The 18,179-nt window shown below is 36.3% G+C and overlaps 1 protein-coding gene across 2 annotated transcripts in view; it reads right to left on the reverse strand.

The window, feature by feature from the left end:
- Nucleotides 1–18,179, reverse strand: part of LOC136415670 (ankyrin-3-like) — a 30,587-nt gene that overhangs the window by 4,022 nt on the left and 8,386 nt on the right. Inside the window, exons 1-14 of one of the 2 annotated variants that reach the window (XM_066400379.1) lie at nt 14,259–14,414; nt 9,544–9,645; nt 9,194–9,490; nt 8,992–9,147; nt 8,767–8,932; nt 8,173–8,333; nt 7,948–8,117; nt 7,706–7,812; nt 7,488–7,648; nt 7,098–7,301; nt 6,070–6,313; nt 5,811–6,013; nt 5,309–5,605; nt 4,978–5,164 (exon numbers count right to left, since the gene is read on the reverse strand). In XM_066400379.1, coding sequence (XP_066256476.1) covers nt 4,978–5,164; nt 5,309–5,605; nt 5,811–6,013; nt 6,070–6,313; nt 7,098–7,301; nt 7,488–7,648; nt 7,706–7,812; nt 7,948–8,117; nt 8,173–8,333; nt 8,767–8,932; nt 8,992–9,147; nt 9,194–9,490; nt 9,544–9,645; nt 14,259–14,279 — 2,476 coding nt within the window. In that variant the 5' untranslated portion in view covers nt 14,280–14,414. Of the gene's footprint in view, nt 1–4,977; nt 5,165–5,308; nt 5,606–5,810; nt 6,014–6,069; nt 6,314–7,097; nt 7,302–7,487; nt 7,649–7,705; nt 7,813–7,947; nt 8,118–8,172; nt 8,334–8,766; nt 8,933–8,991; nt 9,148–9,193; nt 9,491–9,543; nt 9,646–14,258; nt 14,415–18,179 lie in introns of those variants that run through there. The other variant, XM_066400378.1, reaches the window with a different exon arrangement.

Below are 18,179 nucleotides of genomic sequence, written 5' to 3' on the forward strand. Positions count from 1 at the left end.
TGTAACTGATACTAATGTCTTTTATTGTTAATACAAATAACAAGAATAATAAGCCTAAAATCGTGGCATAATTGAAGCGTGGAAAATTCTGAACGCCCTCGGAAGAGAATCTATAATTTGACCCTCATTATCCAGTTATCTCGAATCTGCATGAAAGAACGGATGATGTCACTGCTTACGTTATTTTTCTAAGCGTTACCTTGGTAGGTCAGGTTTAAAATTAGATATTTCATTCGCATCAAGCCCGTTAAGAGGACAAATAAATGTAAACAAGCTTGAAAAAATACTTTTACCCATACAGGGTCGTAAATTATCCTTTGCTTTTGCGGAGACATGCCTTGGAGGATTTTTTCGCAACAGTTTTGCAAGCACGCCAATTGAAAATAATTACTATTCCCTCATAAAAGCTAGAAGAGTTGGAAACACCACACGGGAGATATTGACTTCTTTAAAATAAGAGTGACAGTAAAATAAGTACTTGCTTCGTAAAAGCTGCTAATGAATAGTATAAATTTTAGCACCTCTGATAGGAAAACATAAATGTTTGCGATGTGTGTGAGCAATAAGATTGTGTTAAATTTGATTAAATATTTATTACGTTTCCGCATAAGTTTTATTTTTAAAACGCAAAATTGCAGACGAGAAGAAAAAATCTTCACAATAAAGAAATTTCAGATAAAAATTCAAGAAGATGAAGGACTATACCACTTAAAAACGTTAAGAAATGCTTTCTCTTCAAAATTTAACTTAAAAAGTAAAGGTTGCCAATAGTTCACTCAATTTTCTATTCCTTGAGATTAAAACCTTTCTTCGAGTTGTAATAAATTTTTTTTTATTCTCAATAAATTCGGAATTCAATTTGAGCATATTCAAATCACTCTAAAATCACTTACAGCCTGAGGTGGAATTTTTCTATTTTTATATTATTTATTTATGAAATTTTCCTTCCTTTCAAGTTTTATTTTTCTCTGTAACTCTTTTTTTTTCTCTATACAAATCCTATTTTATACGTTTTATCAGTATTTCATTCTTCGGACTATAATAAATTGTTATCCCTTTTCGCGCTGGCCTGGACGTCATGGTCTTCCTCTCTTTACCTTTCAAATCCTTAAAATATTCTTGACGTATTTTTATAAATCTATTTCTCCCCAATAAAGATGTTTGTATTTCCCCCAATTTTATTTAAAATAAAGCAACTTTCTACCCCTCCGCCTGTCATCCCTCATACCATCTTCCTTCTCAAACAGCTTCTCTCTAATGTGTTTTACGCTTTCAAAAAACAATTAAACATAAACTACTTTCTGTACGCTCTTAAACTATTGTTCTCAACATCCTCCAGCAGATCCTTAACGATCCGTACAACAACAATTAAAAAATCCGACTTTGCTTTAATCTGCGATAATTTTCAATGTAGTCATGATCGTTGTTTGTTGGTTTCACGTCCACTTGAATAGAAACATCTTTAAGATGTCAATCTGACTGAGAATCGCCACTACACACATTCCATTCCACCAACAACTTTAGCAAAGATGAATCAATTATTAATGAATGATTCATTATGCATAAATATCCACTTTACAGCACGTGTCCTTTATAGTAGTACTCTGTTTCTCGGTAAACTTATCACTTATCAAAGACTTCGTTATACGATTTCTTAGGAATTTCTGCATGTTTATGAATAAAGAGTACGTGCGTTATATAAATAGCAGTGGCATAGGTGGATAATTATCGTAACTTATGTCACTACTCACTCAAGGATCTACGATTGTTTTGGTCCTCGTCTTCACTCCTCGTTCTCGATTTTTGTAAAGACAATTATTTTTACATTATCTACTATTACATTCATAGTACTTGTGGGCCATAAAACAGACAATAAAAACATCTTCTCACGATCATGTCGTGTTCCCAAAATTAAAGCTATCAAGGACGTCTTTGCATGTTTAGCGTTTAGGTAATCGCTATAGCCCATCACAATAACAAACAACATCATTATGACAACGTTTCTTGTACTCGAGTTCATCATTAAAATTGCTGTTGATATGTGTAACACTCAGTGTGGCACGGTAGATGAATGGTCAATCTTTAATCGAAGTTTGTTTTGAAAACGCCACATTCCTGACCTCGAAGTTAATGGGGAACCATTAAGCATAAATTGTGCACAATAACAGATGATGTCACTGAGGTAGATGCGAAGGAATGTGAAAATTTTAATGCCTAATCAATAAACTTATTATTAGAACATGATCTTGATGATGAGGGTGGAGGTAAAATGCGTAATACCTACCACTTTTAACAACTTTAACGATCTTGTACTTCTTGTGCTTTACCATGTCTCTATATCCTTATAAATTCATTACAAATTTAGTGTAAACAAAGCCACTATTAATGTAAACAAAAAGCTGCGCAAAGCACAAACGAAAAACACACCGCGCGCGCAGAGTTAAAGGAGCTCGAAAGTTTCGTTCGTTTCGTCCGCGAATTTCCCGCAAAATGAATCCTTTCGAAAATTGTTTTCTACTCTCAAGTTGCGTTCTCAGTATAAACTATTAGCGAATAAATATTTATAAAACTGGTGGTATAAATTGGCGGTGATTCACGCGCGTATGTGTATGTGTGCCAGCTTCGAGAGATTTAATTGAAGGCTCTTTACATTGGCGAACGGGCAAATGGTACCTAGTCGCTTTTGATGAGATGGTGGAGGAGGCAGGCACGTGGTCAGGACGACCAAAGATAGTTTATAACAAGACTTGCGTCAATAAAAGTTTGGAAAGCACCGATGACTTGGAAAAGCTTTTTTGGCAAATGAGGCAGTGAAACACTAATCCATGGCAGCGCAATCGTAGGAAGTGACGTCAACATGGCATCTTATATACCCGATTACACTGGTGCATAATGCATTTTTGACGTCAAAAGAACATGGCCTCCTTCCGACCAAAAAGTGGAGCGCTTTTAATAGTACAGACTAGAATTGTTTGTTACATCCAGTTCGTCTAGGTTATTGGGAGGTACCAACTTTCGGAAATTTACCTACTAAAATTAAACCGTCAACAAACAATTCTCTCTTCATATCTAAAAAATTTCGAGTAATCTGAGTGAATGGTTTTGGAACTGTAAATTTTGTATACAATTTGTGAAACACTCAAGAAGGTTTTGAAAAGAAATTTTCGAAATTTTATCACACATCCAAAAATTCTTTAAATTTCACGAAAACACTTCGAATTTCCCGAATAGCAAAATATTTTCACAAAAACATTTTTCAACAGCTTTGAAGAAACGTAAATATTTGCTAAATATTGAAATTAAAGAAAATCTAAAGGATTGACTATGGATTTCCATAAAACCTCGAACGGTTCCAAAAACCCAGGAAACAATCAATCTCTGAGAATTTTAAATAAAAATCCCCCCTAGGAGGAGGAGGAACCCCCTTTAGGAAGCTCAAAAATTTTACTTAATATCAATAATCTCCGGGGTACTCGATTTGAATTGTTAGTATTTTTATTAACCTCAAATATTATACTTTTCTAATGCAAACATTTATTAGTAATTCCATACTTCTTCCGAGTAAAAAGATCATTTCGCAGGCGGCCTAATTCCTAATAAACGCCAATGCACATTGCTAATAAGCGTAGGTAGATGAGTCATTAAGAAAACCTTTAACAGTTACCTCATCGGCAATCAATGGCATCATTATTGTAAACTAGACGAGTTTCGTTATAATAAAATTTTGCATTTCATCTAAAGTATTGTCATCTAAAGTAAAATATCCTAATTTTCATAAAACCTTTGATCACCTACTATTTACAGGCTCGTAATATAGTAATCTTTCCTGGAAACATTTCTACAGGTAAATGAATGATATTTTATACATGAAAATGAATGAACTCACTTGGGTTGGAACCACATGCGGTAGGTACGTGTTAAATTACTCGTTCTGTATACGTCACAAGCAATAAAATGATAATTTCGTTAAACTCTAATTACTATTACGGAAGAGAAATAAATATAGAATTCTCCCGAATTTAAAAATACATAATGGATTATTTCTTAGCGATTTAGTGCATCTAAATTTAATTTGGATGAAGCCGAAATATAAATTTAACAAGTGCTAAAAACTGTACAAAATTCTTACAAAAAAATTGATTTTTCAATTAAATATATGCTGTGGTTCATACTATAGTTTTTCAAGGTGTTTCTCTTTGCAATGAACGATAAAATACCAGTTTCATCATGCGCTAACATTCAAACAACACTGACTAAAGGAATAGTAAATCTGGCATTCAGTATATGTTTTCTGAAAAGTAGAGAATTAAGGGGGTTCAGTTAGGGCAAAATAAAAATTCCGGAACATGAAGGTTAAGAGAAGTGGTATTTAGGCCACGTCAAACATCGGAAATTTCTATACACCAACCAATTACGCCAAAAAAGAACGTTCTATTGACGTGACTTTTACGTTCTTATGCGAGGCGTAATTACTATACTACTATGTTAATATTATTTTAAAGACAATTACTCTTTGACGAGCCACAAAAACTCATAAAAACTGCAACAATGAGGAAACTTTGAAAACCAAAGAGAATATCGGAGGATCTCTAGAAAAGGCCCTGAAATTTTTTTTTCAAATCTAGTCTCCTTAGAAGTAAAACTTTGTTTTTAAATTTGGTGAATGTTTATTTATTGAATGTCATTTTTGAGTCTCGAAATAAATTTCAGGACGGAAATTTTCCTTAACAACTAACTAAAATTAGTTATGAAAATAATCGTTAGAAGACAGATAACTTACTCAATTTGACAACGCCATTCGCACAACTACCTTCAGTACAGTGTTGCCATTAACTTATTTTCATGTAATCTTACTACCTAGATACTTTCCTGTAATCCGATTGTTTCTCTGTATATATACCCTTCAGGAAAACATATACTGAGCAATCACATAGTATACCCACCTACTATATGTATAGTCAAAAATATAACACTCACCACCTTCCTCCTCCGAATCTGACATAAAGGTTTCCTGCATAGCTTCCGGTGCTTGCACTTTGTATTTTTCCTCGATGTTGGTGGTAGTGGTCGTGGTGATGTTCGTAATGGTAGTCACCAACTTCAGGGTTTCGATTACCGTGATGTAGCCCAGTTTTTGGGCGATATTGAGGGGAGTTTGACCGTTCTAGAAAAGCAAAGAGAAAGATTAAAGTAAAACCATAGAGAATGGGTACTTGAGTTTTTTAGAGAGAGGACTGTCAAGAGACAAACTAACATAATAAAAACCCTCCTTCTGGGTCTATTTTGGCTTATCCAGGACAAAACTTACCGTTGTGAGAGCATCAGGGTCAGCCTTGTTCTCCAGTAAAATATTCACAATATTTGTATGTCCCTGCTGCGCCGCCTGATGTAGTGGCGTGTATCCTAGTGATGTAGAACTCTGCACCTCTGCCTTGTTCTTCAATAAGAACTTCACCATATTGGTTTGTCCATAATGGCAGGCTATGTGCAAGGGCGTGTACCCGGCTTTCGTAGCTGCGTTCACCTGTGCCCCATTTTTGACCAACACCTCCGCCACTGGAACCCGGTCTTCTTGGGCGCAGAGATGTAAGGGCGCAAGCCCGTTCTGAAAATGAGTTGGGTTTGAAAAGGAAAGGTTTAAACGCGGAACTAAGTCAGATTCGAAATTTCATCCCTGAATGGAAAATCATCGGTAGAAGTGACCAACCGCTCACGATGGAGTAGTAGCATCAGGTCACTTTCTTCGTAGGAACCACAACTTTTAAATTTAAAATTAATTAAAAAAAAAAATTATTTTAAAATTAACAAACCTTGGCCTCATGGTTGGGATCGGCCTTATGCTCTAAGAGGAGGGAAGACATGTCTACGTGGCCTTCTTGAGCGCTTAAATGAAGCGGTGTGAACCCTGCTTTAGATTCTGCGTTGGGCTGGGTCCCATACTCTAGAAGAGTATTAGCGATGTCCATCTGATTCTTTCGGGCGGCGATATGGAGGGGAGTGTGACCGTTTTTGGCTAAAATCCACAAAATCGATGAAGTTATCTTCAGTAATTCCATTTTTGTACCAAACCTGTGGCATGTGGAGAAGCCCCCTTATCAAGGAGAAGTAGGGCCACATTCTGATGATCATAATGCGAGGCTACATGTAAAGGTGTGACTCCATTCTTGCCCTGCGCGTCTACCGGAGCTTCTTTTTGCAAGAGTAATTTGGCCACTTTTATGTTACCATATTTGGAGGCCAAGTGCAAGGGAGTGAAACCCTTCTTCGTGGTCGCGTTTATTGCTGCCCCGTTGTCGATTAGAATCGCCGCGACCTTAAACCCAAAAAATGAACGTTTGAGTTATTTATGTATGATCCTATCCAAGAAGGGTACGAACTATAGATGCTGCATAACATAACCTTGTCTCGAGATATTTTACAGGAAGATGTATTGGGATGACGTATGATCGAACAAATCTACAGTTTCTTACCGTTGAAAATTAAGTCCCAACAAGGTTAAGTAGGCTTAATGAAAACATATCTATCATTTTTTCGTGGTTTTCTAGTACTAATTGGTTTGGAATGTGACCTTTTTATAACCAAGTTCAGATTAGCCCCAGTGGGTCAAATGAGATTTATTGTTGTTTTATTGACGGAGGAATTCCTCAGGAATATTATGGAATTGAAACCAAATCAAAGAACTAATTTTTAACTACTTTGCGCATATCATCAAAGATTCAGTAATATCATGTACTATTGGATCTTTGCTTTATTGTTGTGGTGAGCTAAGAGATGACTTTTGATAAACCATAAATGGAATTTAATGTAGCTCTCGAGTTTGGTCAAATGGACAAAGGACCTGCGATTGCTAAAATTATACTGATTGTGGAACTATTTGCTATATAACTTTAGCTTCGGATAATCTCAAACGTCTCTCTCAGATCAAACAGTTTTGCGTCGAACCAGCTGCTTTTCAATCAAAACCGGAGATCAACCAAACATAAGAAATAACTGATAACCATTACCCACACCCAAACCTAAATCAAATACTCCCTATTCCGGCCCTCCCAGACACCGACCAGACTTCCCCATCGCACCCTCTTATTCCCAACATTTACCTCTTCCTGTCCCTCTTTTGCCGCTATGTGCAACGCAGTGTACATGTCCTTGGTGGCATTGTCCACTTTAGCTCCATGCTGAAGCAGCAACATTGCAATGTCGACGTTCCCAAGTCGCGAAGCTATGTGGAGAGGGGTTTGTTGCTCTCGAGCTCTGGCATCCACTTGGGCTCCATTTCGGAGGAGAATTCGAATAATATCGGTCTAGAAAGAATTGGTGTTACATAGCGAAACATCTAAAATGCCTGGAAATCATGTTAAAATAACGTTGATAATGCACACCTCTCTAATTAAGTAATTTAAATGTCATTTCCTGGCAAAATCTAATACAGATTTCAGAATGTTGTATGAGAAAAATAACTTCATCTGCAATTATAAAAGCTTTCCCACCTGGTTTGCTCGGGCAGCTAAATGCAATGGTGTCTCCCCTCGAATCGTCGGAGCATCTGGATTAGCATCATGTTGAAGAAGATATATGACTATATTCATGCAGCCCATAAAACTAGCCACATGCAAAGGAGTAAGTCCTGATTCTGTCGTGGCTCCTATGCCTGGAAGTATTGCAATGAAATAAAACACTTTTAGAAATAACTTTAATAGATTCTTACTTGCGCCATGTTTTAGTAGTAACTCCACCACCTTTATCCGATTTTTCTTGCATGCTATGTGAAGGGGTGTAAAACCGTTCAATGCTCTGGCATTAGCATCCGCTTGTCTGAAAAAGAATTAAAAAGTTTTCTAGACCTATATACTATATTGTCTAATTAGCGTCAATGCCTCAAAAATACTTGGAATAATTTTTAATAATTTTATCTTGTTTAAACCCCGTTTAAGTAAAACCTGGACTCACCTATCCAGTAATAGCTTGGCAACCCTTACATGACCACAATGGGCAGCCACATGAAGCGCAGTCAGGTAGTCTACAGTCACCTCATCTACTGGAGCTCTATGGTAAAGCAATATCCGAGCTGCATCGACATGGTCGCCTTGGGCTGCCATATGTAGAGGGGCCAACCCATTCTAGACGTTACTCAACAACATTATTAAACTGGAAATCTACACCCATGATGAATACCTTCGTCTTGGAGCTGATGGGTGCTCCTTTCTCCAGCAACATATCTACGACCTGTTCATGCCCACTGCGAGCTGCACAATGAAGGGGTGTAAGTCCGTCTCTAGTTTTGGCGTCGATTGTAGCCCCGTTTTCCAATAAGATTGCCACCATGTTTGCTTTACCTGATAGAAATAAGAAATGAAATATGTATTAAGATGCTGGTGAAATGAAGTGTATCAAATAGATTTTAGTACGAAATTTGTACATCTAAAACTGTATATCTAGGAACAGAAGAGCCAAATCTTAGAAGCACTTTAAAATCACCTCAAGTGAAACATCCTGGATTAATATAATGTCTATATCACTCCATTAAACTGAAAAACGGAGTTTCAAAAATTATGAAATTTGCCTTAAAATTTCTAAGGGAAGGAGGCACCTATTCTTTACAAATTTTCTAATTTTAAACTCTGGTATCTCGGAAACTCAAGGAGCACTTGTTTTCAAAAATAGCTCAGAGACAATTTCAAATTTGGAACGTACTACAATTAACTTGGTATATTTCATTCGTCCTTCATTTCAGAATCGAATTTTAGGTTGAAACTTTATTAAACCTACCCCATTTTGCAGCCACATGGAGAGGGGTAATATTGTGCTTTGCCGCATAGTTCACATCAGCCCCCTTCTCTATGAGGAGGTTGGCTATTTGTTGGTTGCCATAGTGTGACGCTATGTGAAGGGGTGTGAAGCCGGATTTCGAAGTCACGTCAGGGTTGTGTTCGTTCTATAGAAAAAATTAGGAAGTCTCTCCCCTCAAATTAAGTTTAATTACTGCAAATTTACCTCTAGAAGTAGCTTGGCTGCTTTGACATCATCCTTTTTTGCTGCTATATGCAGAGCTGGCAATCTGACCTTTCCCCTTGTGTCATTTTCTAAGAGCACCGTCACTACCTTATCGTGCCCTTGCTGCATTGCCACTGCCAAGGGTGTGAAGCCATCCTAAATAAACTTTAAAAAAAAAAAATTCAAATGCCTATTAACGAACCTCAGTAGACAAACTCTGATTAGCCCCATTGGCCAAGAGGTATCTAACAACATTATCGTGGTTTTCTTGGGCGGCCATGTAGAGGGGAGTAAAACCATTTTGGCTCTGCACATTGACCGACGCCCCATTTTGCACCAAAAGCTTGACCACCTCCTCTTGCCCCGCAAGGGAAGCTATGTGGAGGGCGGTATTGCCTTTCTTAGTTGCGGAGTCCACTAAAGCACCCCTCTTGAGGAGCTCTTTGACTATCTCTAAGTGGCCGTCTTTGGAAGCTAAGTGAAGGGCGTTTAAGCCATTCTGGTTGATAAAAATATTTCAAATCCTGCTTTGTGAGGTAAAGGTAGACTTACGGCATTGCTAGCATTGATGTCGATATTTGATTTTAAGTGTTCGAGGACTTTGTCGAGTTGACCGTTTCGCGCTGCGCGCAAGAAGGACGTATTTCCGTCAGACTGAAAAACGAGAAAGAAGTCAAATGTTTAATCTACGAATAGAGCCTTTAAATGTCTTCCTAGATTTCCTTTGCTAAATGTCAGAGGATCATCACAGGAATAGAACTGCGTCAATAATCCCCATAATTAGAACTAATGACGATCTATATCGAACACGGGGTGATTTGCTTGAACTTCATTATACAGTTACATAATCAAAAACCGTGTCATTTAGAGCTGAATGATGAGTTCAGACTGTGCAATTTTATGTGAGTGTTAATGTGCTTAATGTGGCAATGTCTATTTATATGCCGGTTATATTAATGAGTTCGTGAGCAACATCAGCGGTTTTCAGTTATATCGTGACCACCCTTATTGCTTTGCATGTTAAGGGTGTCAACCCTACATATGAGGGTTTGGTCGGTAAAGCAATGGGTTGGTCACTTGACTATTGAAGAAGTGTAACCTGCTTGGGAGGAAATTGAACATTTCAAAATAGGTTTTGCCGATTACAGTGCACATATTGTGTAATATAAAAATACATTCTTTGGAGTGTGTATACAGGGTGCAAATGGAAATATAAGCAGATTTCTCATAGCCCTTTCGAGTTTTATTATACGCGACGATTTTTGAACAGTTGCAAGCTTCTCTCACAAAAAACTCAATTTTTTTCAAAAAGCAAGGAATTCTCAAATATCAGAAACTCCGAAATCTTCTCAAATTGAGACGAAACTGACTCAAAAGGGGTAAAAAATATTAAAACATAAAATTTTGTGACGCTGCATCCAGTGTCTTTCATATATATTTAGAAGAAAAAACCATGCGCGGTGGGTTTTCCAGAAATTTCTAATGAAGGATACAGCACCTACTTTTAGATATTGCCTAGATTTTAATCATAGATAGCTCCGAAACCTATTAAGTAATAGAGTTTCACAAATGCCTTAAATTAATCGGTTTGATTGACTCTACAATATTGAACAAACACGATCTAATACTATATTTCTCAATATCCGAGATACAAAAACTTTGAAATTGCACTAGGTGAAGCTTCTGGAAATTGAATTTTCAGGAGTCGTATTTCACATGTGAAACATCCAGGGATTCTAACAGTCAATTACAAAAAAATACTTCCCAGAGTTACCCAAAAAAATATTTACCGAGTTCTAAAACGGGGGGTGAAACTCTAAAAAAAGAGCCTCATGGTTTTGGATACTTCTCCATAAATAGAAAAATATATAAATTCCGAACATTTTGCATAAACTTCATGATTAACCAACATCTTCATACTACACACAAACATATCCATTCCACCATACACAAGACCCAACAATAAGCTCACCCCAAATACACTTGTCTTGTACGAAATTCCCTAGGGGTGAAACACCCAGCGAGGGGTGAAATTTATAATAGAAGCAGGCAGTGGCGTAGATTATTAAGTTGATTTTTTCTCAAAAATTAGTGGCACCTTTAACTATTAAAAAGATAGGCGCAAAGAGTTTTGGTATATTTTTCAAGTCAAAAATAAGGTCGAATTACATTCGTTGATGCAACTTTTTAAGGCAGGTTAGGGAGAGACTGTCTTCTCCTCATCGTACAAACATATGTTTCTCGTTTTTCAATATTTCATACTTAGTACACCAATGGCGGTTTTAAATGACCCATTGCACCGCGACAAGTGCATAGGGTGCATGCTATATTAAGGTGGGTTCCCCCTGACTATCAAAAGAATCTCATAAATGACGTATAAATTTTTGGAAGGGTATGTGCCATTGAGTGTGATTCATATTTGTTTTTATTGTCGGTTTTAATGACCAAATTTCATGTCTTTGACAATAGCGCAGGATGAATTTTAATGTCATAATCAGACGTATCACCCTTATTTGGACTATCGTTCCACAAAGTAAAGTTACGATTTTAAATGTTCCTATAGAGTTTGCCCAAAATGAATGAAAATGCTACAGTTATTATCTCGGAAACCATTGGAGCAATCCAATAAAAATTTGATAAACTGCATTTAAAATTAATATTCTAATAATAGAATTTAAAAAAAAAGAAGAAAGAAATTGATAATCCATTTAAACTTCCAATCTTTGGCGTGAGGTCTCAGAAACAGGGCAACTTTTAACATCTTTGATATCACCCCTCTTATTTCTCGAAGCAACTGAACCGTTCCATTCTTTTGGGCACATTGCATACAATCTTTGTTTAGATGATATTACAGGATTTTTTCCTAAAAGGGTTAACTTAATCGGTTTATTTTTGGCATGACAAGAAGATTAATTTCGACCGAACATCACGCAACCTCAGGCTTAATTATTACCGGCACGTATTAGCTGATGAACTGAACCCTCGACATATCCTGAAGTGATTAGTGTTTCATTACATGAAAACAATTGGGAATACTTTAAGCAACAAGTAGCTACTAAGACTCTAAGCTCACACCACTTAGACTCACCATTCGAAACAGCTTAAAACATCCACTCATCCTCGCCAGAACATGGTTTTTCTGCTCAAAGCAGGCTCATTTCACCTCAAAATTCTCCTCGATAAAAAAAATGATATGGAAACCACTCTCCTTCGATAACTATGTAATCTCTATAACACTACTCTAACCAAAACCTAGATATTAGATCACAGATAGAACCGGTATTTTGGCAAGATGCCCTCAAAATCGACACAATAAGACCAAACGCGCGTTGCACCCTGTAGCTATACACCCGGATGGAGTTTAGGGGTAAGAAGGATGGTCGAATCGACGCCGACGCCTTCTGACATCACCGGTCAATAATAACGTCGCGACGGCGCGTCTACGGACTGAATTTTGAAAGCACCCATTTTTCTTTTGCTTCCTTTTTGCCCCTGCCCTACATACACACATATTTGGGAAATCTTATTGCTGGAGACAGTCTGACACAGAATTGGAATTAATAACGGAGGTCTCTAGATAGTACCACCAGTGAATATTTAATGAGAAAAAGTTCAAGACGATACTCGATACTGATATTGGCTGGCAATTTGTAGGGTAAAAATAAATCGAAAGGGCTGTAAAGGGTTTCTGGTCACTATGTTATGTAATATCCAAGTTACAGTGGCCTAATTACATTGGCCGAGTTTTTATAGTGTTATTTCGAGAAAGGTAAGGTCATGAGTCTTATATCTATAAACGTATTTGAATCGTGAAAAAATAACTGGATGGATAGAAAATAAAATAACTTTGCCAAAAAATCACTGACCACTGAGAGTTGAGAAAGATATATGATTGAGTGAGGTCTTTACGATTAATTTACCATTTATAAAAAATTTATATGGATGGGAAACATACCAAGCCTTGAAGGAATTTTTGGTTTTGAATCTGCGTTTTAGGTCTATTTTAATAGTTTTAAATAATGGTTTAGAATTCAAATTCCAAACATTTTCTAGGGATCTAATTTTGTGGTTAATATCTCAAAAACAGTTTTTCAGATACTAACGATATTCCAGACTTATTCTTCACCCTGCCTTTTTTTAGAAAGTTATCGGTCAATTTTTTCAAAATTTCCGTTTCTTTTTAATTATTTTAGTAAATGAACAAAAAGTAAAAGTTCAAGGACTTTTGAGAACTTCGTAGCATTTTTATATATATTTTTATGCCAGAAATTTTAAGAATTATTTCAAAGCTTTTGAGGTTGTCAACAGGGTTATTTAAGATCCAAATTTTAGGGTTCCACACATTAAGGGTAGTTTAGCTTTCTTAGTTCTAGAAATTGTCTAGTTTTAATCAGGTTAAGGAATTTAATTAGGCAAATAATGGGGATCGATAGTCCAGAACCTCTGTCGCAGATAAAATTTATGGCTAAATCCAGGGATGGCAGTTTTCAAATGCGCAAATTTCTTTATCGACATGAAAATCGTTTATTATTATCTAATATAATATACAGTACAACGTTTTATCAGACCAAAATATAGTGCTCCCGTAGGCTCAAAATTCCTTCACCTCCACCACACTCCAAACTACCAAAAAAATAAGTATTATGCAATTAGAGGTACCGAAATTCCGAAAAAAACATACTTCTGGTGTTTTTATATTAGAATATTGAGATTTTCCAAAAAGAGCAGTTGCACATTTTCTCAATAATGGAGAAGACCCGGTGGCTAATATAATTTTCGGCTAAACCTCAATTTTGTTTATGCAATTTATTACTATCAAAAATCGTCTTTAAAAGTAATTAAGCATAAAAATCCCTTATTGTTGAATTTTTTTGGTCTAATCTGAATCTGTTTACAAAACCTCACAAAACTGGCTAATCATGCAGGTAATTGAGTCAGCTCAATGACCCAGATTCATTTGCGAAATTTCAGCTAGATCCCGAATATCCTGGATTACTTTTCCAGGCTCCATAAATTGATCCAAAACCAAAACAATCTATGCTGGACCAAACATCGAATTATGTTTCAACCGGATATTATTCCCAATACGATGTTTCCTCTAACACATTTGGATCGTTGCCAACGAGGTCCGCAGTAATGTTATATTCCTGCTAACACGAGTGTTTTCCAAAATTTCGATTTTTTTCTCATTCAACGAAGTCATAAGTAATCAAAATGCCGCATAGCAACCGCAACACATTAAGCAATGAAAAATTAAGAACTTTTACCTGGGCATTTTCCGTAACCATGCTGATCTCTCGACGACCTCAGCATATGAGCTTCCTGCAGTTTTGAGGAAATTCAGGAAAAAATCACACTGATGGCACAACGAATGCAGGAAACCTGCGTCATGGTTAGGACTACGAACATCGCTTTACCACTGAGCGAAAAGCCGGCTCCGGCAACCCCCATATCGAGCGGAAAATGATTGTGGGGTTGTCGAAAGGGGGCGCCGGTGCGGGGGTTGGCTCCGAGTTTGTCCCTTTTTCGTATGTGTGTGTCGTTCCAGTGGGGCATTTATTGGAGCCCTAATTTGCATACACGAGGTGCAAGTGGTGTTGCTAAGGGAGAGTTGCAAATGTGACCGGGTTCTGAGTCACCTTCTTTAAGAAAAAGAAAAAATCAAAAATTAGATTTAACAATATGGGAAGAGGCGGGGAATAGATCTTAATATGACTGAAAAATCCTGTGTTACTTTTCCGGGAAAACCAGGTATGTTTTCTTCGCAATGATGTAGCGAGAGGTTGGAGGGGCAAGACAGAGCAGATGTCCCTTTCCAATTCGGAAAAATTAAATTGAAACAAAGGGAAACATAAACCAATTTCCAGAAAATTAATTTATAGAGCCAAGAATTTATTTGCTTTTAATAAACTGTTTTCTAGCTTTTGATTTACCCCCCCTCCCTTATCTTTTCATTTTTGGATTATTCTCGTCATTCTTTTTTCCTGTTGCTCATTGCACTCATAAAACTTTCAAAAAAATGCTGCGTCTCTCGATCTTCGTTTCCTTCTTCTACTGAAACACGTTGTTTTTCAAGTTTCTCACCTTTTTTTCCTTATATTTTCGTTTTACGTTCCGTCATAAATCTTGCCAAGCGTGCTCTTTAGGAATTCCTCCTTCAAAGTCCTTCAAATATCAATTCAATTTGAAATTTTATCTTCATCTCTTGACGTACAATCACATATAAGACAGAGGTAAAGAGCAGCTTGATTTTCTTCGCACTCTTTTCCTCCTTGTCGAGCAACTTTTCAAAACTTGTATTTTGCGTTCATCACCTTTCTAGGGCTTCCTTCTACATGATAAAGCAAAATAGAAGGTAACAGTCCAGTTGAGAAGAAGATCCATCTCAAAACACGTGTCCCCTCTGCTCTACATCCACAAAACCGACCTGTTCTTTCAACCTATTTTTAGATTCTCACACACATAGCAGGGGATTACTTTCAACCTGTTACCATCCCCTATAGAAGGGGAGGGTGGAAACCCCCGGTTTTATTAGCAAGTCGAACCAAAATTGATTTTTCACGCTTAATTGAATGAAACGAGGTCAAACAGTGGAAAATTTAATATTTCTACTTTCCAGTAAACCTTATATTAGAACACTTTAGGACGCAAAAATCGTTTTAAAAATGTGAACTTTCAGTGAAATGTTAAGTTTCTCTACAGATTTCTTGATGTCCAAAACTAACAAAATTAATATAGAATTTTCAGTAATTAATTTCTAGCTTTTTAAAATTTATTTGCTCCATTGAAATTAGTTGGCATCTGCATCAATCCTGTTACGAAATATTTTAATGCCTCGAGGCAGTCACGCGACATAAATTCCCTATTTTTAAAGCAAATTTTTCTCTGGATTCGTGGTATTTCAGCATGTTTTGTTGTGTATGTCCAAAAATAAATAAATAATATGAATGCTGTAAATATTGGCGCCTGTTCGGTTGTAAGAACCGTAAACATCCAGTTCAAATTTATAACTATTAAATTTAATATTCGTGGCTAATCGTTTACTTGAAACCCGTTTTATTGGACAAGAATCTGTGTCAATATAGTTATCCGATTTACACTAATTTCCTAATCAAATATTTTGATACTTAGAAACACATCAAAAAAAGAAATGACGCTATTTTGTGCTGATACATCCAGACCAGTTGGATCCTCTCCAGCTAGTGATTACTACTCAGCTTGTATAATTTGCGACATGAATTGCATTTTCTCCTTTAAGGAAATGAGGTAATCATTAAGAATCCTCCTCATGAGGATGTTGTTCAGCTTCCAGTTTCTATTTCAGGAAACTCATAAATTTGCCCTTTTCAACTCGTAAATAAGGCAATATTCTTAATTAGACGAACCCATGGCATGTGTAAGTTCTATAGCTAAAGAATCCTCGAGGAACTCAAATATTTTACAGGTGTCAAACATCACTTCCCTATATTCTATAAATAAAGCTCCGGGAGTGTATTTTAAAGACGGGTTAAAAGCTCTTTTTCCGAGGTGCGGAATTTTCGGTATGTCGAAGTGGTAAATAAACAAGAACTCGTTATTTTGTGCCGAGTTAATGATGGATGGATGTGCTCGCCTTTTTATATATAGAAGCTTAGTATTGTATTATAAAATAGCTTCTTTGAGATATTCTTTGAAGATCGTCTAAGTGCCTCTGAAAGAGTCACAGTCGCTTGGGAAAATGATGTTTGGAGGAATTTGATGTGTTATAATCATTTATATTTCTTAATTTTTTTATATAGAATTGAATACCTTAGAAAAGAGACTTCCTAAGAAAGAAGAAAAAATTCTTGTTTAACTTCGCAAAATTTTTGGCATTTTTTTAATTATTGTTATTATTTTTGCATTTTTACTATTATTCCTTTTATATTTAATTACATAAATATATAACTATTAACCTAAATGAAGTATGTGAAATAGAAGACGTACAATAACTGGTTCTACAAAAGGGACAATTCGCAGATGATCTAAAGAATTGTGGAGGAAGAAGAAAATGATTGAAGAAATGAAAGCCAAATACATAAATATTAATAAGCAATAATCAGTGGGACATATAAACTCCCACGAGACTGAACTTTCCCCAGAAAGCTCATAAACTCGCTTTCCTTGAAAATCGATACAAGAACTTCCATTATGGAGAATTCGCTTAACATATTGACGGAGATAGGACATCAGCTGATACGAACAATGGATAATGGATTTTGCTGGAAAGACAAAGTACGTCACTCTGCAAAGCTGAGGCCATCATTCGGGTATATTCTTGTTTAGGTTAATGTAAGTTAGACAAAAGTAGGTTAAAAGAGGCGAATATCCGCCTCAAAGACACTATGGTTCAACTTACCCCAACATCGATGCTTTGGATCGACGGGAATCTCTTCTTCATTAATTGCGACATTTTATACTATCTTACGTTACACACTAATTAGGCACTATGAGTCGAATAGCGTATGAAAATAGAAAACAAAACTCTTATCTAGACCAGAAATAAATCGAGTATTAGCAGTGGTCATTTTCGTTAAATATACAATCAGGGTTGAATTGAAACAAAACTAAAAGTGCGAATAAGCCTAAACACATGGCCCAATTGTACGCAGTGGAATCAATTAGTCCACTTAATAGAAAATCAAAACCCAAGTAGTAGGAAAAAATGTTTTTCGTCACAGGATTGAAAGGTCTTGATCCACGCCAATCCATTTGCAGACCGTTTATATAAATTACCTATTTTTAAATTTGGGTCGCTATAATTGAGATGGATTTATGTTTATTGGCAGATAAAAATTTTATGTTAAATATAACCTCCCAGATTAGAAAATGCGAAATAGTTGTATGTGGCAGATGGCGAAAAATGTGTCAAGTTTGTTGATTTTTTTCGCGATTTTGATGTGTAAGTTTAGACTACAGAAAAATCCCTAAAACCTGCTTATCATAGCAACTTGCATCCTTAGAATATACCAAAATATCAACATCAAAAAAGTATCTGAAAGTACACATGGAACTTAACAACTTCTGGTAAAGCACAGTGACGATGATAATGAATTTGGAAGAATAGTTGAAAAGAAACCTAATTAGAAATTTTCCTCTAACCTTAAGACATCTTTCGTAAATCAGCAATGCCAATTTTGATATTCAGATAATAATCCTGTCCAGGATTT

This window comes from Euwallacea similis, chromosome 20 (assembly GCF_039881205.1).
Source record: "Euwallacea similis isolate ESF13 chromosome 20, ESF131.1, whole genome shotgun sequence".
NCBI lineage: Eukaryota > Metazoa > Arthropoda > Insecta > Coleoptera > Curculionidae > Euwallacea > Euwallacea similis.